The sequence below is a fragment of the Pundamilia nyererei genome, unplaced genomic scaffold (genome assembly GCF_000239375.1).
Source record: "Pundamilia nyererei isolate P.nyererei 1_Seehausen unplaced genomic scaffold, PunNye1.0 scaffold00124, whole genome shotgun sequence".
Classification (NCBI taxonomy): Eukaryota; Metazoa; Chordata; class Actinopteri; order Cichliformes; family Cichlidae; genus Pundamilia; species Pundamilia nyererei.
The window spans coordinates 1,544,599-1,570,407 of NW_005187525.1; the positions used below are offsets into that span (position 1 = coordinate 1,544,599).

The 25,809-nt window shown below is 40.7% G+C and overlaps 2 protein-coding genes across 2 annotated transcripts in view; one reads left to right on the forward strand and one right to left on the reverse strand.

Moving 5' to 3' along the window:
• chsy1 (chondroitin sulfate synthase 1) overlaps positions 1–15,174 on the reverse strand; it is a 29,644-nt gene extending 14,470 nt beyond the window's left edge. Inside the window, exons 1-2 of the mRNA XM_005742871.1 lie at positions 14,428–15,174; positions 7,132–7,627 (exon numbers count right to left, since the gene is read on the reverse strand). Coding sequence (XP_005742928.1) covers positions 7,132–7,627; positions 14,428–14,750 — 819 coding nt within the window. The 5' untranslated portion in view covers positions 14,751–15,174. The remainder of the gene's footprint in view (positions 1–7,131; positions 7,628–14,427) is intronic.
• A 2,411-nt stretch (positions 15,175–17,585) lies between these two features.
• selenos (selenoprotein S) overlaps positions 17,586–25,809 on the forward strand; it is a 14,683-nt gene continuing 6,459 nt past the window's right edge. Inside the window, exons 1-5 of the mRNA XM_005742872.2 lie at positions 17,586–17,882; positions 18,149–18,274; positions 20,838–20,944; positions 21,033–21,122; positions 23,162–23,234. Of these exons, the coding sequence (XP_005742929.1) occupies positions 17,789–17,882; positions 18,149–18,274; positions 20,838–20,944; positions 21,033–21,122; positions 23,162–23,234 (490 nt within the window). The 5' untranslated portion in view covers positions 17,586–17,788. The remainder of the gene's footprint in view (positions 17,883–18,148; positions 18,275–20,837; positions 20,945–21,032; positions 21,123–23,161; positions 23,235–25,809) is intronic.

Here is a 25,809-nt window from a genome sequence, read left to right on the forward strand (position 1 = left end):
TTTGGATTATCCAATTAACCTATCCCCACAAGCTGCATGTCTTTGGATGGTGGGAGGAAGCCGGAGTACCCGGATGGAACCCACGCAAACACGGGGAGGACATGCAAACTCCACACAGAAAGACCCCGGCCTGATGGTGGAATTGAACTCAGGACCTTCTTGCTGTGAGGCAACAGTGCTAACCACCGTGCCACCGTGCTGCGTTATTTCTTTCTATGTTTTAAATGAGCCATTCTACTATTAGAGCTTACTTATCATATAAATGCATATCATACATCATACAAGGCTGTTAGGACAATTAAACCCAGCGTGCTGTTTTGCACTAGCATCATAACTGCAGTAATCATCAAATTACTTTAAGTACTTTTGGGTTTTTTTTTGCTTCTTATTTAGTTTTGGTCTGATGTGGTGTGGTGGTGCTTTCGTGTGGAAGTCAGTTTGTCTCCATGTTTGTTTACTTTTACTGCCCGTGTCAGTCTGCGGCCCTTCTGTTATCACCATTGTGAAATGAGTCTAAACAATCTGACAATTACTGGATATATCACACATATCTGAAATAAAAAATAGCCAGCTGTCTAACACTTCTGTCACAGGTTTATGCTGTGACCACTAGTGCCTAAAAGACCTCTCCTTGCAAATAACAGAATAAAAGCAGGACACCTCGGATTTTAAAACAACTTAACTATAAAGTTTGAGGATCTACTGTAAGAACCAGTAGTTTTGGTGAGACAACCATTTCCACTGAAGGAAGCAGCACGAGGAGAGAGCAAGAATATGGAAAACATTAGTGCACTTCAAGTCTGCACAGGTGGAAGAGAAAGGAGAGCAAATCTTAGGCAGTCATGGATGAATTTATTTTGAAAGGGAAGGCAAAAATGGTGTGTTATGGTAAAAAAAAAAAAAAAAAAAAAAAAAAAAAAATTGTGTATACAGTATACACAAGGTATACAGTCCTTCTGCTTGAACTGCTGTTTACACAACAGCACTATTAAGTCAAAGCAAATATTGATATGCCAATAAACATGCACATCCGTATTCAAAGCTGCTGAACGAGCTGTCACTCATATCTGAAACTCAGAAGCAGCAGCTCCTGCATAATCTACATATAGTCTGCTGGGAATCAACTGTTCAGACAGGGAGACTCACAGAATCTACTCAGCACAAAGTCAGCTCCATGCTTCACAAGGCCGAGTTTCAGTGGCCTCCATTTTTCTGTCTGCTAGCTAAGCCTCAGCAGAACTCATTGTTGCTTCTAATCTTAAAGCTCAAGGATTGTCAAATAGTGATGCAATCAATTTTAGTTATGAAAACATATCGTCCTCCTGCCCTCGATGCAGTCCTTTTCTGGAACAAACAGTGTGATAAATAGAAATTGCTGACATCCACAGAGCTGTCTTTAAGCTAGAATTCTAGTTTATTCCAAACTGGAGTAGATCCTGTTTATGTGCTCTTACAATGGCCCATAAAGTAGCATGCCAGTTTGGTTCTATTCACACAAATCTAGAAGACCTTGCCAGCTGACCAAATCATATATTCAATCAAGTGAACCAGTATGTGCTTCTAAGCCATCTGAGCATCCAATGCTGTTAGCCGTTAGCTCTCAGAAGCTGCTGAGCGAGACAAAAAAATACTGCACTGAGTGGAACGTGTTAATACAGGACTTGGAAAATCCCCATGTGACCAAGAATTAGAGTAATCCCACCTGTGGAACTGGAACTAGTGAATCTGTAAGTTAGACAAAGACTGTTAGCCTGTATATGGTGTTAACTAGAAGAAAAGACAACATCAAGAAAACCTATAACAACCATGCAACCTGAAGAGCCAGCTTGCATCCAGCAAAGTTGTTATATTATGTTACAGACCAAAACAAGCACGAGATGGGTGTTTGGACCCGATGCTAACCGCCCTTGTGATGAAAACCTACTCAGAACATGCATGCAGAAATATAATGGTGTGGTTGTTGGCAGGTGGAGAGCAGCACATTACAGAGTGCGCTGGTTTGACAGCCCTGCTGACCACTCAGTAAAAATTAGGATTAGGAGGAGGATTCAAAGCAGTGCAGCCTTGTGATTCCCATTAGCAGGGCTGGAAGTTTCTTTTTGAGCTGGCATGCATGGCAGGAGAAGAAACAGTCTTTGTACTGCTGAGGACAGCAGATCAATGTCATCCATCAAAAACACAACTACAGACTACGTCAGATGCCTTTATTGAGGGCTCTTTATCTGTTAACTACAGTTTAATGAAGTTCACTGGTAAAGAAAAGCTATTTATGGCATCACTTTTCTTCATACTTTATTGTCAGAGGCCAGAACTTTGTCAGTTTATGGTTCTGTGACAAACAAATTTATAGGCCTGATTAATCAGATGAGTTATAGGCATTGATTGTTAAAGGTGCCGTCACAGACTGTGGTTCTTTCCACAACGAGACTGAAATATGATAGAAAACAAGATTTTATACTATATTTGCTAACAGCCATTTGAAATCTCTGCTCCAGTAACAGCAGCCAAACACCGACACTGCCTACACTAGAAATCACAGGAAATTCTAGTTCTGACAGTAACAGCAAACAGTAAACACAAAACAGATAAATTCAGTGTGACAGAGGTCTGGATCTTACTATATCCCCTAACACTGGTGAGACTGATTGGAATCAGTCTCACCAGACACACTAGGACAGTGAGTAGATCCAGACTTGTCTGAATGCCTCTAAGTGCCTCTGGACAGCCAGTACGGCCTTACTGCAGTGACAGAACCAAAGTAACAATTCTGTGGTTCTACTTTTGCATTTGAGACATCTTTTGTTTCCTCTCTTAACAATGGAAATTGGCTTCCATGCAACTAAGACCTCCAGCACCAGCTAGTTGAAACCCTCGTCGCTTCAATGTGGCAGATATATTTTACTCTGTACATCGTTAAGACATAACATTCTTCATTGTTTTGTGAGCTTTAGAAGCATTATAGTTTTATGAGTAGTCAGACATTTGGAGCCTGGGTTGGGTATAATGTCCGTTAAAGTAACGGCAGGAGGAAAGTTTCAAATACTCTTTATTGTTATTTCAGTTTATTAATTAGCGCTTTCCTTCACTGTGTGACATTGAGCGGTACGGAACGTAAAATGCTTCATATTCGTTTTTGATTGCATTAAACTACTGCATGAGAGAAGCAAATGAAAATCACTGTTTTCAGAGATGCAACACTTAGAACTCAGCAGGCACATGCACAAAGAAGCCAGATCCTGCTCAAATACACTGAAATAGAGCTGACCGGGCTGATCTAAATATCGACACCAAAGATGCTAATGGTATTGGATCAGTACTTTCTTTCTCTTTTCTGTGTTCAGTATGTAACCCACTGCATTGTGTTAGATAATTGTTGTTTTTTTTTAGAAGTAAAAAAAAATGTACCTCAATAACACCTGAAACTTTTGCGTTGACCAGTAAGTCTATTTTACTTACAGCCTAGAGCACATTTAACCAACAGGCATCGGCATGAACTGCTTTAGAGACAGGAACATTTCAGGTCTCCTAAAAAACAGATGAAATTATCAAACTGCATTTTGAAAGTATTTGGGATCTCTTTGTATCCTGTGTTAAAGCATACTGACATATGCTTGATAATCTGAAACAGTCAAGTGTGACAAATATGCAAAACCAAAAACAAATAAATAAAAAAGCAAGAAGGGAAATACTGCACTGTATTGTTGCATAATATAAAAAAAGAACATCAAAACAAAAGTTCACCCTGTCATTACTGGGTTTGGCTGTTTTTGAACTTCAGTGACAATTAAAAGTCTCGTACTGTTTTCTTGCAGAATGTGCAGAGTGCAGGAGAAGCTCAATGGCAGCAAAAGGTTTCTCTCCAAATAAGTTATTAAGAAGTACACAAATGACAAAGCCACGAATACAAGAGAAAGTGAAGTATAGCGATGGACCAATCTAGGTTTTTCCAGGTATAATTTGATTCCACTGTTTAATCAATAAGCGGTATTACATCAGTCTGTCTAAGAGACTGGAAATCTGTCTGTGATGGCAATATGAGTTCTTTCACATGAGATGTGTCCAGCCAAAATAACATGTATATCAACAAGGGAAAATCATATTATTGTTATCAGCCACAATTTTTACAATAATATTTCAGTTTCTTTTTATGAAGGGGTAGCCCGTCTCAAGTGGCTTTAAGTGCTTCAGGAGAACAGAAAAGTGCTGTATAAGAATCCGTCAATTTACTGGCTTGTACGGACTGATTCAAAAGCTACCGTAGCTGACATTGCCAGTCCAGGGTGCATTGTTTGTTGTGTATACGGTTTCATAGCCAAACGCTACCCATGCTGATCTCTGTCAAACGTGAGCCTGAGCAGAAACACCGTTGCTGAACGTGTAGACCAGCTGTCCACCAATCTAAGAGAACAGCTTGTGGAAAAGGGAAAAGATTTCACTGCATATTCCCTTGCTGTGGATGAGAGCACTGACACAACTGACATTGCCCAGTTGTCAATTTTCATTCGTGGAGTGGACTGCAGCCTGACCGTAACAGAAGAGTTTTTGGCGTTACGTCCGATGCATGGCACGAGTACAGGACAAGATCTGTATGAAGAGGCATCCAGATGTGTAAATGAGATGGGACTGCCTTGGGAAAAACCCGTGGGATTGACAACAGATGGAGCACCCGCGGTGTGTGGACACAGGAGTGGATTGGTGGCAAGGATACGTGAGAGGATGCGGGACGAAAATGTCACAGAGGAGCTGACAGCTTATCACTGCATAATACACCAGGAGTCGTTATGTGACATGTAATGACCATCATAACGTGTGCAGTTAACTTCATCAGAAGTTTAAATCACCGCCAGTTCAGGGCATTTCTGGGAGCGTTAGATACAGAGCATGGTGACTTGCCCTATCACACAGATGTGCGATGGCCAAGCCAGGGAAAGGTGCTGCAAAGATGTTTCGAGCTTCGTGAGGAGATCTGTCTGTTCATGGAAAGCAAAAGGAAAGACGCACCAGAGCTTTGAGATGAAACATTTATGTGTGAAATGGCGTTTCTGTGCGACATCACAAGCCATCTGAACGTGATGAACCTGCAACTGCAGGGACGGGGGCGTGTCATCTCTGATATGTGCAGTACGGTGACGGCGTTTCAAACCAAGCGGAGTCTGTGGGAGACGCAGAAAGAAACCTTGAGCCACTTCCCCAGCTGCCAGACCACGAAAGAGAAGCGCTCTACCGCTCAACATACTTGCCGCCGAGTTCCGACGCCGATCTGCTGACTTTGAAGCTCAAAGAAGCAGGTTTGAACTACTTGCCAATCCTTTTGGAGTTGATGTGGAAAGCGCACCACCGAACCTCCAGATGGAGTCGATTGAGCTCCAGTGCAATGACACACTGAGGGGAAAATATGAGAGAGCGGGTGCTGCTGAGTTTGCACGTTTCATCCCCGACACAATGCCTCAGCTGCGCATCCAAGCTGCTCAGACGCTCTCCACGTTTGGCAGCACATACCTGTGTGAACAGTTGTTCTCTTTGATGAAGCTAAAAACATCACACCGGAGCCGTCTTACTGATAAACACCTTGACTCAATCCTGAGGACTTCCTCAGCTCAGAGCCCGACCCCGAACATTGATGAACTCGTACAACAGATGAGACACCACCAAGTATCAGAACATTTACGTATTTCTAGTTTTTAATTCAGTTACATTTTTTACATTTGTTTCTACAAGACGGGATTTTTCTTTGAAGTATTGTTTTGTCTGTGTGCCATAGATTTTTGTATTTTATCTTATTGTATTTTATTTATTTATATGTATTTTTCAGTTAATGGACTCAGGGAAAATTGCAGATAAGAGCCATGAGACAGAATACAACTGGTTTGATTATTTTTTTTCAATTTTCTCTTTTTACTATTGGAAAGCAGTAACTGTGTCACAGAGCAGCACAATATTGCACTTTCAGTTTACAATGCATGCAACTTCATTTATGCATTCATCTTGATATTAAGGAGCATATTTTGTTTATGAATGACATTTACTTTTTTGCTGTTTGCCTGTTGAAAATGTTTTCTTTGGAAATAACTGACAGAGCCATCAGAAAATATTGGATTATTAATTTAACCGTTAAATAATATACAGTACACTGTGTTAGGTCTTGGTTCAATAGGTTATGTGCAATCATTTTAATGTTTTAATACACATTGAACCAGTCCGGCCCTCAGCTTGTAGCAAATTTGTTTTTTGGCCCTCTGATGTATGTGACTGTGACATCCCTGATATAGATGATGAGATATTCAACGTCTTTGCAATTTTAATTTGTAGATGCAGTTTTTATGTACTGGTGAACGTTAACCCATCTTTACTTCTGACACTGGCAACTGGTCAGTTACCACTTACTTGTCCACCTTATTGTTGCACCCCATCTCAATCTTTTTGAAAACTGTTGTTCTCGTGCTCCAGTTTAGCCCAGTGGGATGAGCAGCTGAACGTAGGCCCGGTTCTCCCCCCTCTCTCTCCCCGCTTTCCTGTCTCTCTCCAATAAAGGCCAAACCCCCCCCCCCAAAAAAAAAAAAAAACTGTTGAACTAATCAAATTCAGCTAATATTACTCTTAACATGCCACATTTTTTCAGTTTATTATGTTTATTATGTGACTTTTTGAATAAAATATGGGTTCCTGGGACTTGCAAACGATTGGTTTCTTTCCAGTTTAATTGGGGCTGTAATATTAGCACAGCTGTCATACAGGGTCCATGGAAAATGGAAATGGAAGCATAATGTTGCCTGGAGTCAGCTTGTATGGAGCTGGCTACATTTTTGACTTGTTTTACACTAAAATATGTTGTATGTCAACTGGCACCATTAAAAGTATACAGTGTTAGCACTTTTGTAATGCATCCCAATACAGGTAGTAAAGACACTGAAGCCTTTTGTTGTGATTACTAAGTGAATTTATGGAAGTGTATTCAGAGACAACAGCATGTTGCGCTAAATCGGTCTTAAATCCTTCCAGATAAATCCTATACCACTTCCTCTGCCCACATACACTCAAATCCACCCATAACTCCCTTGCACCTCACACTTGGAAGCCTTGTGTACAACAACTAAATTACTACACAGATAAATAAATAAACAAACACCTTACCTCATACGACCAGACACACTGAACACCTGCAAATCTCCTGACACACCGGCCCACCTCCACATCTTCATGGGTAGTGTACATCTCCTGTAAACACTCTCTGATATGGGGTACCATCCTCTTAAGAACTTCACGGCTCATGATGACGCCTGGCCCACCCATACAGAAGTTCTCCCCAGGCTCCAGAGCCAGTTTCCCAAGCTCATCCCGGGCCCCCATTCCCGTTTGACCCAGAAAGATGGCCTCACTACTATTGAGGCTGCGCAGGAAGCTCTCGAGCTTCTCACTCTTGATGTAGACATCATCATCAGCCCTCATAAACCATTCATACTTATCCAGGTAATAGTCATGCATGTACTTAAGCATCATGAAGGACTTCTTTTGGGGAGGGTATGAGTCATCTACATTCTTCAGAGCCACTATCGGGATCGGTATGGAGGTGTCAGATCCTTCACTGGAGAAGAACTCCACACGACCTGGAATTGTCTGTGCCCATGTCCTGTAATCAACACAGACAAAAGGAGAGGACTGGTGTTATGATGATATGTCTAAGACAACCAAAAACAAGTGTGTATTCTGCAGAGGACAGCACTAGGTACATTCACCTGGGTATGGCTGAAACAGGTGGCACAGTCATAAATGTTCAGCATTTAGAAACCAGCGGCTATTTCAGAGGTAGAAAGCTCATATTTTAGTGATATTCCTAATTTGCATCATAACCTTCCAATAATATTCCTGCTAAACATCAAATATTGTGACAATAACAGTTTTAGTCATTTTGCCTCTGTATAGCACCACATCGGAGTGTAAATCAAACAAGTTATGGTTGAAGCGCACACTTCCAGCTTGAATTCAAGAGGTTTAACAACATGTAACTGTTTATCAATTACAGGCCTGTTTTGGAGCAGGTCCTGCTTCTTTGGGGGTATTCCTGTCCTCTGATTGTCTTCAGTAACAATTAAAAACAAAACAAAGCCAAAAAAAACCATCTGCGTGTGTGCCAGAGAGAGAGGACGTGAACGCCTGTGTTTGTCATATAACGGACTTGAAAAGTGAAGGTGAGACTGCAGTAATCCCACCCCATGAGAGCCAGAGGCAGACAAGGAAATGCCCAGGAGGCCCCGGACCTCCACCGCACCCAAGAGAACCGAAGATAACAACCACGCGTCCACCGACGCCCACCAACCAATTGTTTTTTTAAAGGTGGCAGACATTTCTCCAAACTGTTGTGATCTAGAAATACATTTCTATATTGAGTAGTGCACAAACTGATTTTCTGAGCAGTGCATAGGGCAGTGAGGACTGTATGTCACTAAGATGCACAGCTTGGCGGAGGTTGGCATACAGCAGCTAAACCATGTGGATCAGTCGTCACATATCCTCTGGACAGGTATACACGATCCCATATCATACATATAGTTCTCGTAGGACCTGTGCAGTAGGTTACAGCATAGGCATATTTTGAGTCTGTAAGACCCACTTTGAACATCCTTTGTCCTATAGATCTGAGAGAGTATATAGCCCTGCAGCTTGGAAGAGCCAGAGAGTAAACCACTGACCTTCAGACTGGTAGACAAACTGTTCTACCTCCCAAAGTGACCACATACTACAGAATATTATACAAGTGTTCCATGTATGAAAAACTAAAATCTTAATTCTGAAAACAAAAGCGTTAACTGTTACAAAAGCAAACAAAGTAGAAAAACAGATCACATAACTGCAGCCGACATTAATACAAAATAAAATAAAAAACAATACTGTGCAATTTATTTTGTATAGATTCAAATTGTGTTGGATTATTGGGAAACAACTTTCTAATGTGAACAAAGGACAAAATAAACAAAACTGACAAATTCAGCGATTCTGTTATTTACCTACCACAAAAAAATAAAAATCAATACATTTACACACAGAAAAGATCCAATAGTGTCTCAATAAAGCGAACTGTGAGGTTCATCTCCAGATCAGATTTGCAGCTTCAGAATCAGAATTCTTTATTAATCCCTGAGAAAAGGATGTGAGTTACAGTTGCCCCAAGAGTGTAACAGTAACAGACTAAACTATTTAAATAACAGAATGTTACAGATTTGACAAATGTTCAATTCAAACTGCACCAATATATACAAATCGCTCAAATATAAATATCAAGAATATTGACAACGAATATTACAGCGGTGGAATATATATGATTAACATTCGACTCTAACCTGTAAACATTGTCGTGTGCAGAAAGGCTGCAACTACTGCAGTGTTTACAGTGTGTTAGATGGAGGAGATGTACAGGGAGCCACGGGCAGGAATGACTTCCTGTGTGGTTCAGTGGTGCTTTTTGGTCATCTCAGTCTCTCACTGGACGGGCTCCTGTGAGTAGCCACAAATCCGATACGGTAACAATGTTTGACTGTTTCTTTAAGCTCTTTACAGCAGGGCACAGGCCGTCTGACAGAAAGGTTCATGGCTAAAGAGTTGGCAACCTGAAATCAATTACTTTAAAAACATGCTTAAAATCCAACATTTTCAACTGTGCTTACTGGTATAATGTCCTTTAGAATAAAATGGGCGCCTGCATTGGTGATATCACTGTGCCACTTTATTTTATCTCACAAGGCATGGACTGGGAAAAGTATCTGTGCAAATAAAATTCGGTATTGTCTGTGGATTGCATTGTGCACGTACTGTATATTGTCAACTGCGCACTGTGCAAGGGTGGCACTACTTAAGATGTTAACATTTTATGGTGCTACCTGCCTTTTTGGGAACACACTTTTGACACAGTTTGCAGAACTCTGCTTCTTTGTCCAAACGGCCAAAAACTCTCCACGTAACTAAAGTCCTCTTCAACAAGTTCCTTGTCTCTTTAGCCTTAATATTCGACTTTGCTCTGTGGCTACAGCAGGCACTACTAGATGGGAGGTTGGTGGTTCGATTCCTGGCTGCTCTAGTCTACATGCCAAATATCCTTAGGCAAGACACTAACCACAAATTGCATATTTGCTAACCACAAGTATGGTGTTGCATATCTGGCCAGTGTACCAGATTGGTGATACAGCCATTTCTAAAGTTTCGATTAGGTTTATTTGGGTTTTTTAGTCTAATGACGTCCTCCTTGTGGGTGGCTGTAGCTGAGGAGGTACTAACTGTATTCACTAGAGGGTTGGTGGTTCAATCCCTGCATTATCCAGGGCACATGTTAAAATGTCCTTGGACAAGATACCAGACCCCAAAGCATCTCCTGATGCATCCATCAGAGCGTGAGAGAAATCATTTAAGGCATTTAAGTGCTGTATGAATAAGTGTGTGGCTTCTAGTTAAGAAGAGGCCGATTCAAGTGACTTCTTCAGTCTCAGCGATTGCAGGTTTCCCGTTTAAACAGTACAGTTACGTAATGACTAAAACTTGCAGCATTGTTTGCCAGTAGTGCAAATGCTCGTCACTGAAAGAGTGGCCACTGGTACACTCACTGGTGGTGAGTACAGAGTACAGCCCTTACGATCTCACTTAGATTATCTTTGAGTTAGTGATATCACAGACACTCAGATACTGGTGAATGATTGCTGAGAGTGATGGAATCAACCTCTCTCTGACACGAGGACCTGGAGATTTAATACATCATTAATGAAAGAACAAGATTTCCTTAAATAATTCAAAAACAAGTGGGTGACGTATTTAGATAGTAATGACTACCAGCAATATCGCCATGTGTTCTATGGGAAGCAAGAAAAGCAGTAATGTGTGGCAAAACATTATCTTACTGCTCATATAAGCAGGAACCCCACCCCCGCTTGTATTAGAAATAGCACAAACAATTCAATCATTAGAATATACCTATGCTCACCACAAGAGCACATATATTTAACAACCTGAGAAAACTAGAATAAAATGAAATATTTAACGAGAGAACAAAATTTCTGATGCAAAGGCTGCGTTTGGAGGACTTTAAACATAGTAATAAATCTGGAAAAGTCCTTGCTAAAGAGCCTGTTAAAGCTATAAAAGGAAGAAAACTATTTACTCTATAAAGAATTCCACTGGGAACATTACTCATGATCGACAACAAATAAATGAATCTTTTAAAGACTTTATACAGATGAATCCCTCCAACGCTGACATTGCAAACTTTCTTAACAATACAAATCCACCAAAGTTAAATGACGAACAGATTGTGGTTCTGGATTCACCTCTTTCTACATCCAAATTCCATGAAGCCCTACGGCGTCTCCTAAACAATAGAGCCCCAGGACCAGGTGGAGTAAATTAACAGTCCTGCCTCTGAATTGTAATTCTCGAAATGCCACAACTACTCCACTACAGTCAGGTAACACTAGAGCTCTAGGTATAAATTGGCTGGACCTAGAATAATAGTTTTGTGAAAAAGCCTTTCATCAGCTCCACGTAGGTCACAATGTATAAGGTCATTCATGTGGCTTTGCTGGCTGTAATGCAGCAGCACCACTGTGGACGTGGGCACCCGACCTGGGGCTTCCTTCCTTATACTGCTGGGATAGGTGTGCAGAAGCTGTATGGATCGGACGGACTTGTCACTGTTCGGGTGTCATAGGTCACAGCGATACGAGCAGGTACAAAAATGTGATGATGTCTGACTGCATGCCACTGATTGGCTGGTCGGTGGCATCACTCGATGAGTCACAAGAGCGTCTCATTTACAAAAATCAAAACCACCACTTCCCGTGTCACAGACCGGGCAGCGGGTATATTCTTGCCTCGATGGCCACCTTTGTTGTACCTTTCATGTCGCATATTAATTACGCCACCAACGCTAAGCTGCATTACCGTTACAGCGACCACGCACATGAGCTGGTACTTGATTGTAATGGAAAACCACTCAATCTGAGTTGATCAGAGTAGGTCCTAATGGAAAAGGGGCTTAACACGCTCTCTCACACTACAAGAACATTGCTGATTTATACATCTCTGCATTTTGGAATTTGTGTTCCAGATGCTGTAGGTTTGTTTTTTCTTACCAGAGTACTCCATCCTTTTATTTCATCTCCCCCTATCCCCCACCTTTCTTTTTTCCTCCCTGTCCTGCTCTTGTGATGATGACGTCTGCCTTAGACATCATCATGACAAGACAAGAAAGCTCCTTACTACGTATGGATGGTTTCATCTCACGTCCAGCACCCTATAACTGTACTCTCCGCCGAAGATAGAAAGCTGAGGACAAGTGAGTGCCAAAAGCACTATGCAGGATAAAACAACATAGATCCATTAGTACTTCAGGAAAATGGCCATAACTGTTCATGTGCCGCTGCACGCTGCGTTTCACCGGTCAATAGAAAAAGTAGCCAATCCTATGACTGGACCAAAGTTGGATTGAAAGGTGCACAGGAACAAGCCCTAAGCACAAGAGCGATAGAGCGCCTTGAGGCGACTTATGTTGTGATTTGGCGCTATATAAATAAAATTGAATTGAATTGAATAGAGTCTGGGGTCTACCACACCAGGCAAGACCCCAGGTGCAGCCTGTGCAAAGATGCACCTTAGACACTTCAGCACAGACAGGGCATACTGGAACACCATTACCAAACGGCTGGCATAGCATAAAGGAACATCTATGCCGAGTATGGTCTAGATGTCCCACGGTCAAAATGGGATACACACCCTAGGTTGGTTGAGACTGACCCAAGCTAAAATCCTGTGAGACTTCCAGGTATAGACGGACAAGCTGGTGGTAGGTGACCAATATGACATAGTAGTTGTGGATAAGCAGAGGAAGACGCCCATTGTGACGATATAGCTCTACCAGCAGCTTGAGAAATACCAAAGGCTGTGAGAGTTAGAGAAGATGTGGACATCTCAACTCTGGAAACAGTAAGGAACAGCCAATCAGAGGAAAGTTAGCTTTTGTCTGTATATGGTATTATTTATTAAATAAGTTAGGAAACCATGTAAGTGCCTCTTTCTCCAAACATACACACATACAGGGTGTCTATGTACCTACACATTATGCCTCAATATCACCACAACCACAGTCGAGTTCTGTGGGAATTACTGGCCAGTAAAGGACAATAAAGATTATTTCAAACTGTAAATCTAAACGTTTTAATGACACTGAAACTGATGGAATATGGTTCCTCTCCAAAAATAAACATAAAAACAAAAGTAATCTTTAATGTAGAGTAACCTGAAAGGTAACACTGCTACACTTCTTTTAAATACTTACCCTTACAACATGTCAGACATTGTCTTACACTGTATTGAGCTGCTTTTTGTTCACTGCAGTCACAGTTCCATCTTTTTTCTTCACCATTTATAAAAAACAAAAGAAAAAAACAACATGTACCCATGTGCTCTCATCACTTCCAGATGAACTACAGTTTTTGTACAGTTTTCTTTCTTTAGTGCCACAGTACTGTAGACAGCATCTACAGTACTGTGGCACTAAAGAAAGAAGAGTACTTTCCTCTTTTCTTTCCACCTGGGTCATGGCCAGAACTTTCTGTTGAAACATTTTTTATTTTTACTTCTCTACTTGCTCATAAAAGATTATCTGGCTGTTGGGTTTTACTCAGTTTTCTCTTTCTTCTAAATTGTAGGGTCTATACCTTTTGATACGAAATGACTTGAGGTTGTTGTGAATTGGGACTTTGTCAATTTAATTGGATTTAATTGAACTGGACTTACAACTTTAAAAAGGAATCACCGTCCTAAGCACAGCAGTAAATTAAGCAAAATATGGCTTGAAAAGCGAAAAAGCAAAAACTGGGTTTATGGTATTACCTTGTTCATGTCCAGACTTGAATCCAATTGAAATTTGAAGTGGGCACTACATGCAAGCAAAGCGCTCAGAAAACTGGTCACACTTTTCAGCAAGCCTATAACAGAGACTGATTTTTGATGTTTTTGTTAGAAATATATTTTTAAAAGTTAAAGGTTTTTCCTGTCTGTTTGCCATCAGGTATGTCTGCTTAAAAGGGTCAACTGTTTGCTAATATGTTAAAAAAAAAACGAGAAGAAGAAATTGTGATGAACTTCGTCGTGATCCAGTTTGATTATCTACAGCTGACCATCTCGTCTACCTCCTCAGCCACGACCAGTCGAAGTTAAAGCAGTTTTACTCTCCATACGAGCTGGTAGCGGACAGAACATGGCTATACGTGTCACATAATGTGGCACATTTGTGTGCTAACATATAAATATCATTATGTTTCACGTTATAATACGTATAGCCGATTAACTGAGGAGGCTACTGTACAAGAGGCCCGTGCGTTTCCAAGTTTAGCTCTTTTATATTAAATTGATAGGTTCGGGCATTGTTCTGTTAGTGGCGTCACATACCTGTGTGCTGCCACGGCACGGTTGTTCAGGTACTTCTGGGCAGTCATGACGCCAACAAATAGGAAATTGTTCGATCTGGAAGCAGATTTCTCAGTCGGCGGTGAACCGTTAACTTCAGGCCACAAGACTCCCCCGTATTCTTTCCCGAGACCCCCGTTGAGCCCACACCCGGCAGAGTTGGCTTTTCTTTTCTGGCCAGCTTTCTTCAACTCACTCGCCTTGGGTAAAATCAGCCTGGAAGCCAGTGTGAACCCAACAACCAGTCCCAACAGAACACTAAACCAGGCTCTTCGACTTCGACCTGCCATTCCCCCAAACTTCATTAGCTCTGTCGGTAAAAGCGATAAGCAAGACTCGATCGTCTCGATACAAACACTGAAGACTGGGTCGATAGAGCTCGTTTTCCGCCAGAAAACCGGGCTCACGCGCAATCTCTCATGGTAGAAAAGCCCTTTTCTTCCAGATGCCTACGTAGCATCGCAACAGTCTTACTGAAGCCGTCACTTGAACAATTCTCTGTCGTTGGTCCTTCGGGCGATCAAGCCGTCCCCCGCTGTCGATCATGGACGAATTTCACAGCGATCGAAACGCGCAGTAGCTTTTTATCACTTAGCGTTCAGTAGTGGTCCGACTCTCACCATTATCTAGACATGGCAAGAATGTCTGTCGAGAAGAATGATCGCGAAGGGTTTAACAGTGGTTTGACCCAACGGCAGCTCCGTAGAAATCTTCTAATCGCCTCCACCCCCGTGGGCCCGACGGTGCTGCCTTTAAGCTGCGTGTGAAACCATACTCACACATCTGCTGTGTAAATGTAGCCAAAGCGTAGCTTCTTTCTGCCATAGTTAATAACACTTTACATTAAAGCAGTGGTAGTTATATAGTTAGTGAGTATAAGTGTCACTAATGCACGAGCTATTGCGTGAAACTGTTCTAACAAAAGTCACATTGCTTGATTGTGTACACACATGCTGATAATGCTGAGTGTGACGTGTAAAAGCCTATTAACATAAAATCGTTTTTCCAAGACAAAAATTTGTATCAGTATGTCATTTTATTACGCCGCCATTTATTAAGACCTGTGGCCGATAAAAGAACGAGTCACAATAAAGTTTTGAAAGTCTAACGTCCTTAAATGCAGCATGCTTGTTCTCTGAACTCTAGCGCCCCCAAGTGCTTGTGGTGGCGTTCGTCACCACGTCGAAAACTGTGCCTTGTCTTCATTGTGGAAGATTTTACAGCATGTTTCTTTTTAGGCCACGTCAATAAGTGACAATAAAAAGCGCTTCTGACGTGTATTAAATTGACGGTCTCTGTGAACTGCAACGTTCTGCTGGGAAAACCTCATGAAAGTCGTCATGAAAGACTCTTTTTTTGACACACACCACCCTCTTAAGAAACAATGGTTTCCCTATTTATCAAAAATGCCAAACTGAACATTCTGAAAGTAAATGACAAAAATCCTTTGTTATTAACAGTTTAAAAAAATTAAGAAGATTTATTTTCAAGATTTTTCTTGTTTGTGTTTTCAATTGAGATAAAAAAAATACTGAGCACAAAATATCACCATGTTTACTTTTAATTCTGCAAAAGTACACCTCCCATATACATGTCATTTCAATTCAATTTTATTTCTATAGTGCAAGTCGCACTTTATATTATAAGGTAAAGACCCTGCAATAATAGAGAGAAAATAACAAAAATCAGACGCCCCCCAATGATCACATGTTTGCCAAAAGTGGTAAGGAAAAGCCTTATCGTCTGGGTTTTTCTTCCTGTTAAAAGGCTGCAGTCGTAACAACCACCAAGCGCTACAACAAAACTGGCTCACATGAGGACCGCCCCTGAAGAGGAAGACCAAGAGTCACCTCTGCTGCTGAGGATAAATTCATCCAAGTCACCAGCCTCAGAAATCACAAAACAGCACCCCAGATAAATGCCACACAGAGTTCCAGTAGCAGACACATCTCTACATCAACTGTTAAGAGGAGACTGTGTGAATCAGGTAGCTGCCAAGAAACTACTACTAAGGAAAAGCAACAAGCAGAAGATATTTAATCTATTTTAAAGAAAATACATCAAGAAACAGATTATATAAGATTCATATTTCAAATATGACAAGTGCTGATTTTATAGCAGCAAAATTATTATCTTTAAAGTTTAAGCATTTAATAAGGCAGAAACCGAATCATTATAAATACATTATTTTATATTTATTACTTTATTGTTATAGCACTGGAGATAAATAACAAGGAAATGATTCCGGATCAGCACCATGATCGAAACCTGTTGCTGTAGTATGTAAAGTATTCTGGAGAAGGTATAATATGTCACTGTACATGCATGTGGGTGTGCGTGTTTTATGTGTATAGATATTTTAAAATGATCACGCATGATATAACACTGTCCAGACCGGCCCTGTAAGGACAGGAGGAGGAAACAGTGAATACATGAGCTACAGTGGATCTCTCACCAGCTGGATCACAAAGAGCACAGGTAACAATAACACACGTACCAGTTGTTGCATTGCAGGAGTGTTCAAGTAGAAAAACAACAATAAACACAACTACAATGTTTTGGTTCTATAACACTTTTCTATCATTACTTTATTATGGATTAATGGTGCAGAGTTGTTAAGTGTGGATAATAAAATAACAGATTAATGCAATAACAAATTGTGCTTTGTTCTCAGACGGACAGCAAACGGACAGTGCTAGATGAGATGAGGAGAGTGAAGGAGGAAGAGAGGCAAAGAGCGAGTCACAGGCAGAGCCTCGTTTATTTCCCACTTTTTTTAAAATCTGTTGCCTCGTGGATCCAAGCGCTGTCACAGATCTTTGCATTTTATTATTATCCCATAACACTTGTTTAATCAGCTACCAGCTCTCCTTTGGAGATTTTAACGTCTACAGTCTCAGCCCCCCAGCACCATCAGCAACAACCCATCAACAGCAACACTGAACCCCATGAGGTAAAACAGGGACTTCTTTTGCTTTGCATTGTCCCCTCCTGATGACGATCATGTTCTTTGGTGTTGTTCTGAGCTCGTTGGTAACCTTAATCATTTAGAAACTGCACTTTGTGTTTACTTGTGTTATCTTTTTCCAATATTTAAATTTGTTTGATGATCTGTGTCTCTAACTTTTATTATGAAAGGTATGAAGAGGAAGTGACCTCTTTTGCGCGACACGGTCGCGTGCTCGAATGATTCATCTGGCTTCCGCCAACACGTCATCGTAAATAACCATCTACATTTTGTGTAGCAAGTTTTAAAGAAGCTCTTTGGAAAAGAAAGCAGTTACGAGCTAACAGAAGCCTGTACGCGACGCTGTCTGAGACGGTCAGCTCGTCTGAGTGTGGAATGGATGATGTAACGATCGAAGACGATGATTCCACTTTCCATGTGAAGAAGCCACCCTTAAAAAACCAAGACTTGAGTTCCCTGAGCCTGACTGGTAAGCGTGTACGTTTGATTAACCAGCTTAAATGATAAAGAATATAGGAATACAGTTACTAACGTTCGTAAGACGTATCTGTCTGTAGCTCATGTTAAGGTGGGATGAAGGCGACATGTTGAGCTGTACATAAACCCGCAAACATTTAGTATTTTATTCTTTTAAGATTGTATTTATTGAAAAAATGTTGTTTCCATCGTTTCGTTGTTAAAATGTCACAGCTACTTAGATTATTGTTTATTTCTGTTGTAACTGAATTGCTGTAGTTGAGGAGTTCGTGGCCCATTATGGCTGGTACCTGGTGTTTGGAGCTGTGATGTTCTACCTGCTCATTCTGCACTTGAACAAGAGGAGATCAAGCCAGCGCAGCCCAACGCCACAAGCCTCACAAGGTCAGCACAACTCACTTTATATTCGTGCAGCAACCACTATGGAAGCCCGTTTCCGCCACTAAAAAAAAAAAGCTAGTATCCATAACTCAAAATTTCGAGTTAGCTCTGCCAATCAAAAATATACGTGAATGAGGTCGCTTTCTTGTTACCCGGAAGCATATGGCGCAGGACCGCGCACTCAAAAACGGATCCCAACAAATTAAAGTATGTTTGCTGATAGTAACACCACGTGATTCAGCTAATAACACAGGGATTTCATCATTTGTGAAGCCAGGCTGAAAACACTCAGCAATCTGTGAGTAATCTGTAATATGTCGAAATTTCGAGAAAATAACTCGAAATTTTGAGTTATGGATCCTTTTTTTTTTTTTAGTGGCGGAAACGGGCTTCCATAAACCACAGTATTACAAAGATAAGAATTATATCAGCACGAAGTGCAGCTTCCAGTATCCAATGTTATGCTGCAGCAGGACAGTGAGAGCTTGTTCAACGTTTTCAGCAACAAGTCAGGCTTGTTCCTCGTGGGTGTAGGACGCTCTGTGGCAATTAACAGCTGAGTGTGACGTAGCACCTCTACGTTTGAGTCTTCAGCCAGATAAAGTGATGAAAGGAACAAGTTGTTACCTCCAGCTGGATCATTTACATTCTTGTCCTCATGTATGGTCACAAACTCTGGGTCGTCATCAAAAGAACGAGATCTCGGATCCAAGCGGTGGAAATTTGTTTTCTTCCCACAAGGGAGGTGTGGTGCTGACCACCTTTAACTGGTTCGTGCTCTGAGTTTAACGTCACACTGTGTGGCGCTTCAGCGATTTTTGTAACCCGGTGTGTTGCGCCACATCCATTGAGTGCGAATTTTTTCCGAGTTTTTTGTGATTGTCCTGAATCTCTCGGTCTAAATAACCTTACCAGTGAAATTATAGGCAGATCCTTCGTTAGTGGGCAAACTTACAAAATGAATTAGGCTTCAAATATTTTTTCCCTGACTGTAATGGTTTTACTGCCATTTTAATTAAATTCCACTACAGAAACTTGGGGATATACAAATGTATACATTTAGAGATGTAGAAAGACTTTTTAAACCACGAGGCTTTGTGGAAAACTCTTTGCAAAAAGCACTCCTCAAAGACTTCGCTTCCTATTTTGACTTCTTCTCTTCCTATAAGAGTGTGTATGTGGCGGTAATGCCTATCGTTCAGTAGAACCCTGCAGTGACTTCCTGTGCTGATGACATGATGTGGACTGGTTCTTATATAGTGCTTTCTACTCTAACTGAGCACTCAAAGTGCTTTATGCAGCTTCCCTGAGAACAACTTGACGTTGGATCTTGGTCAAGGATATTTGACATGCAGAGTGGAACAGACGAACCTGAACATCATAGCTGATTAAACTGTGGATTCTATTCTGTACCAGAAAATCCTGCAGAAAAACTTCCAGCAGTTAGTTTGTACCCTTGAGCACACTTGGGTTATTGGCAATGACCTGAAACGCGCTCACAAGACCACCTCTAAATGATTAATTTAGGAAACAAATGTGTTTTTGAAGTGGCCTGATCAAAGTCAGATTAAAATGTTTCAACATGACCTTAAACAGACTATTCATCCTCAAACTCTTCAGTGTAGCTAATTTAAAAGAAAAAAGAAAAAAATCCCCCCCAGGCGATGTCAAATATGCATTGCTGTTACTGAAAACGATCCACTGGGGTTCTTGCTGGCAAGAGTTGCACAACCATTAATTAGGTTAGGGGGCAATTACATTGTCACACTTGCTCAGGTGTGTTAGAATGTCTTGTCCTTAATCAGTTAAATCATTTACAACAGTAATGGATCACAGGCCCATTCAAAGTTCTCCAGTCCGTTCTCTTTTTGATGCATCGAATCCCGTTTAGGTTGTGGGTATCGGTCACTGTTGTTATCCAGGCTTCAAGGGTTACAACAGCTTTTTCTTAGAGAGGAATAGAATAGAATGCACTTGTTGTCACTATACAGATGTACAATGAGATCCAGAGCATCTCCAACTCAGTGCAAACATGTGGGAGAAGAAGGGGGGATGAGGTGCACATTTTGTTTGCACACAGGTGGCTGTAGGGAAGGAGTTGATGCTGTGTTCTCTATGTAATTAAAGGGGATCTGGTATTATATGCATTTTGTAAGTCTTTGAAAACAAATTTGGGACACATGACGTTTAAAAACCTTTTCCACATATTTCTGAATTTTTCTGTTCTCAGTTCTCTTTCCATGTTTGTTTGTCTCTGTCCTTGTAATGTACTATATGTACTATATGTACTATATGTACTATATGTACTATATGTACTATATGTACTATATGTACTATATGTACTATATGTACTATAGCTAGAACGTCACGCAATATTATTTGACTTGGAAGTCCTTAGACACAAGTCTGATTTTTCAGGTACTACATCTGTCTTTACGAAGTGTCTGATCTGTAGGTATATAGAAAAATCTGCCCTTGGTAACCTGTATTTCTCTTGAAGATATGTTATTAGATATGTTATTGCATCGTCCTGATTTAACTTTCGATTTCTGTTTGTTACATAAAGATCCAACACTGGTGGAAAGGAGAGAAGAGGCTATGGCAGCAGCCAGGATGAAGATGCAAGAAGAGCTTGATGCCAAAGCGTCCATCTTTAGAGAGAAACAGAAATTGGTAGAGTTTGTAAAAAATAAATCAAAGAATAATGATTTTCTGTCAATATCAGATGTCAACACACTGTTTTTATTTAATTTGTGGACAGCAAGAAGAGGAGAAGAGGAGGCAGAAAATAGAGATGTGGGAGAGTATGCAGCAGGGAAAGAGTTATAAAGGAGCTCCAAAACTCTCTCAGGTAATTTTTCATCTGAAACATTTGTATTTGTGCTGCTCTGTGTCCTCAAGTACGGCTGTTATGATACTCGTTCATTTAACAAGTTATTTAGACAATTTCAGTAAAGCTTGTGAAGTTAAAGTATATTTACTCATGTAGCTGTTGACGTGGCCTCACATTGAAATAAAGAAGCGATCTGATTTCCCGCAGTTTCCACGCAGCCATACATCACAATGTAATTAGTTTGTTGAAGGGGTATAGCCAGGTGTCATCTCTGGCTTCTACTTCTTGTTCCAGATCGATTCCCTAGTATTTCACCTCGTAATGTAAGCTACACTTACAGTTTCCTCGAACTCATGATTTTAGAAGGTTTTTCCTGTTTAGCTACATGCACAACTGCAGGTGCAGGTGTATGTGTAACTTGTACATATCGTTCTAGTGTAAATGTAAATGTGTCTGTTATTGTGTAAATACTAGGGGTGCAACGACACTCGTATCGATATTGAACCGTTCATACAGTGCTTTCGGTTTGGTACGCATATGTATCGAACAATACAACATTTGTAATTTATTTTATCAACTTTTCTTCTGACGATGCTGTCTGTGTTGAGCGCTCAGTGGATCTGCGCTCGACTACTTCGCCAAGGCTGCACTGTCGAGCGCAGATCCACTGAGTGCAGCGCAAGCTAGCGGGACTGTCACTACCCGATCCGTACCTGAAACCCGATCGGTACCCGCATGCGCAAATCTTACGTCACTTCCTCTCTTTGCCAACATTGCGACATTCAATCTATTTGAATGATGCGGTTAGCGCCTAGTTAGCTCCTAGCATTTCTCAACAGCTCTGCCTCCTTTTCGACTGCCCGGGACATTTAAACAATGGATAATCCGTATACAAAGAAATTCATGCTTTTCTCCTCAACAGAGAGCGTCCCCCGATTGAACAACAGCGCCGTAAAATAAGAAGAATGGCGCCTAATTACAGAGTTAATAATGCAGACTTTGTAACATGTCACGTGACAATTCAGCAGCCAAATGAAGTGTTTACTGACAACTGACAGTGACAGCAGACATCATCATCATCACTATTCCAACAATCCTCTCCACACAGACGAGCATAAACACACTCGACTATCACTAAATCAGATTTAACACATGTTTGTAATGACGCTAATTCAGTTTACAATAGGGTTAGACCGCTCGGTCAGCAGGTGGCAGTATCCTCGTACACTGGGGAGTAAACTGCCATTAAACGAACAGAAGAAGAAGAAAACCCTGCACATGCGCGGTACAGATCGGGTAGACCCGATTTGTACGGTCCGACTTTGCACATGCGCAGTAAGGATCGAGGAGTCCTGATCTGTCACTATCTTTTTATTTATCGTTTTTGTCTACATTGTATTACAATGTTTCATTATTGGAAACATTTTAAGAGATACTTGTTATTCTTAACATCTCAACAGATACTCTGACCCGTAACTATCGTTACGGTCTGGATCGGGTAGTGACAGGAACAGAAGTTAAGCTCCTTGCAACATGGCAACTGCCTCAACGCTAGCCGAAATTGAACCTCCCCCATCCTCATTCAGATCTGGCGTTTAGAACTATTTTGGTTTTCATGTGAAAACCTGATATGTTTAATATGCTGCTGAGAATATAGCCCAGAAGAAGCGTATAGTAGAGCTTTTATTTTGGAAAGAGCCATTTCTCTGTAATGGACTCTTTTCCAAAGATGAGCGATTTCTCCATCAGATTTATTTTTTTATTACTTTGTTGTTTCAGCAACATTAAATTTAAAAACTGTACTTTTGAGTTAAAATATATATTTATAATTTTAATAAATGACAAATTAAAAAGGCATGACATTTTTTTTGTATCGAAAAAATATCAAACCGTGACACCAAAGTATCGAACCGAACTGTGAATTTTGTGTATCGGTGCACCCCTAGTTAATACTTACGCTATTGTGTTCCTCACACACATGGAGAGATGCCAAACTGCCTTTTATTGTTCTTGTAACAGTGACAATAAAGATTTTATTCTAATATGTGTCACTGCAGACTACTGAGGAGACCAGCTCATCCCAGACGATGCTGAAACCAAAGAAGGACAAGAGGCCTTTTCGCAATGCAGGTACGTAGTAGATGAGGTAGGGTTTGTTTATATGACTGACATATGTGCTGAGGAGGCAACACAGTTACAACCCCCCCATATGCAAATGAAGCACGGCAGCTGAACAACAGGCACTAAAATAAGAAAAACAAAAATCCCTCATTTGAACTAGAGATGGACCGATCCGATATTACGTATCGGTATCGGTCCGATACTGACCTAAATTACTGGATCGGATATCGGAGAAAAATAAAAAATGTAATCCGATCCATTAAATATCACAAAAGCACCTCACAAAACTTGCAACACGCCGTAACTCACCTCAGAACGTTAGCACGTCGGAGCAGTATGCATCACGTGATAGAGCGGCTGTGGCGTGCAAGACCTGTTGGCGGTCTGGATAGCATTTGTAGCCTCGCTACCAACCCGGCATTTCATCTCTGAGAAAGGTTTCCCAGAGAGAAGTAAAGCAAGTGTGTAAGTCCATCTCTGAATGTTTGTAAAGCATTCCTGCGTTAAGCTTAACAAGCGATATATGGAGCGACTGCCTCTTCTTGCTGCTGCTTCAATCATGAAACTGATCAATGATCAGCTGATCGGCTTTTCTCTTGTTTGTTTTTGGCCCACTTTGCACCAGAAAGAGGAAACCAGCGGCTGAACAACAGCAGCACGTTTAAGCTTGATCAGCTGTTGTTAGAAAGTAATATTAAATAAATTCTACTCCAGGATCTTTTTCTACAGCTGACGTAACTGTGCAGGGGCGGATCTAGCAAAGTTTAGCCAGGGGGGCCGATAGGGCATGAACAGGGAAAAGGGGGCACAAAGACATACTTTTCTTTCTTATTCTCATTTAAAATGTCTAGCTTTTAATAAATAATTATCTGAATCTTACACCCAAAGTTTTTACCTGATGTAAAATATATAGAAGTCCATTACTGTATATAGTAACTGTTAAGTCTAATACACTCTAGTAAGCCATAGTACTTTTGGGAAGATATAATCAGTGCAGTCTGCAGTTCTGTAGAAGAAAGATGTTATATCTATTTAATTATTGTAGAAAAATAATTTATTTCTGTGCATTTTTTTTTACACATGCATTAAAGTAAAGTTGATTACATCGATTAAGCATCATGGGGTGAGGGGTGGTTCCCTATTTTTTTTTTTGCTGGGAGCTTGCAACCCTATTAGTTAGGTTGTTTAATATTCCTGCTAACTACTCTTTAAAACACCAGAATAGGGAGGATGGTGCAGGTTTAAGTTTATGAGATTGATGAGTGTTGCTAACTATGAAACATTTTGGGTGCAGTGTATTTTTTGAATACAGGTATAGCAGAATAGCTTTAGTGTTTGTTTGTTTTTTAAAACTTGACTATGAACTTATACACAATGCAGCAAGATATTAAAAATTACACTATATCGGGTTCATATCGGTATCGGCAGATATCCAAATTTAGGATATCGGTATCGGACATAAAAAAGTGGTATCGTGCCATCTCTAATTTGAACGTCGGGAAGTTCGGGAGAGTACAAAGAAAAGGATTGGTTTTATAACAGTGTTCTGTAAATACTTCCTGTCAATGATTCATGGAATATGGTCTACATGTGGAGTCGGTGGCCTTCTATGGGGGTTGGAGAGCTGTTCGAACGATCACCGGATGTGTGACAAAAGAATCTGCTGTGATGGTAATGACACTCTGCGCTCTCTTAACGGTCTCCTACTGCAGCTATTTATCAGAGGGGTGCAGAAGGGTTAAAAAAAATTCAAGTGGTTTACAGCAGGCACTTCACTGAATTTAAATCCATGTATGTAATCCACACATTATTAGTAAAACTACTGTTAAGATGTACCAAATTTCCCCTTGTTTTTTAGGATTATTCTATTCTATTCTATTCTATTCTATTCTTCTACGTAATACATTTAACAAGTTGTGTTATTAAAGTGTTTATTTATTCATCGTCAGGATTCAGACGATTCTTTCCCATAAATGTTTGCTTGGTTATTCCCTACATTCAGGTTAAGGGGGTATGATTATAATGACGCTTTGATTGCACAATAAGATAAGATAACTCTTTATTATCATTGCACATTCATGCTTAGTACAGTAGTATAACGAAATGGGACAATTGTCCCACGTCAACAAAACAGAGCACAGTAAACTTTAGATTGGATAAAAAGTGCAAATAGGTATGGCCTAATATATTAAAGAATGAATGTTTATTGCACATTATTTCCTACCAGAAAAGCCCAGGGAGGTAGCTAATCAGGTCAGCTGTTAGCATTGGTTAGGGCTATTGCCTTGTTGTAAAGGCTGTCCTTGAGTCTGTTTGTCTGTGACCTCAGCAGCCTGAATCCAGACAGCAGCAACTTAAACACCCGGTGTCCTGGGTGTGTGCAGTCCTGTAGGATGTTGCAAGCGCAGCAAGCGCTGCATAGGTCCTTTAGGGAGGGCAGAGGCTGTCCAGTGATTTTTTTGGGCCATATTAATGACCATCTCAAGTGCCTTTTTGTGTGCCATGGTCAGTGTTGGGAAGGTTACTTTTAAAATGTATTCCATTACAGAATACAGAATACATGCCCCAAAATGTATTCTGTAAC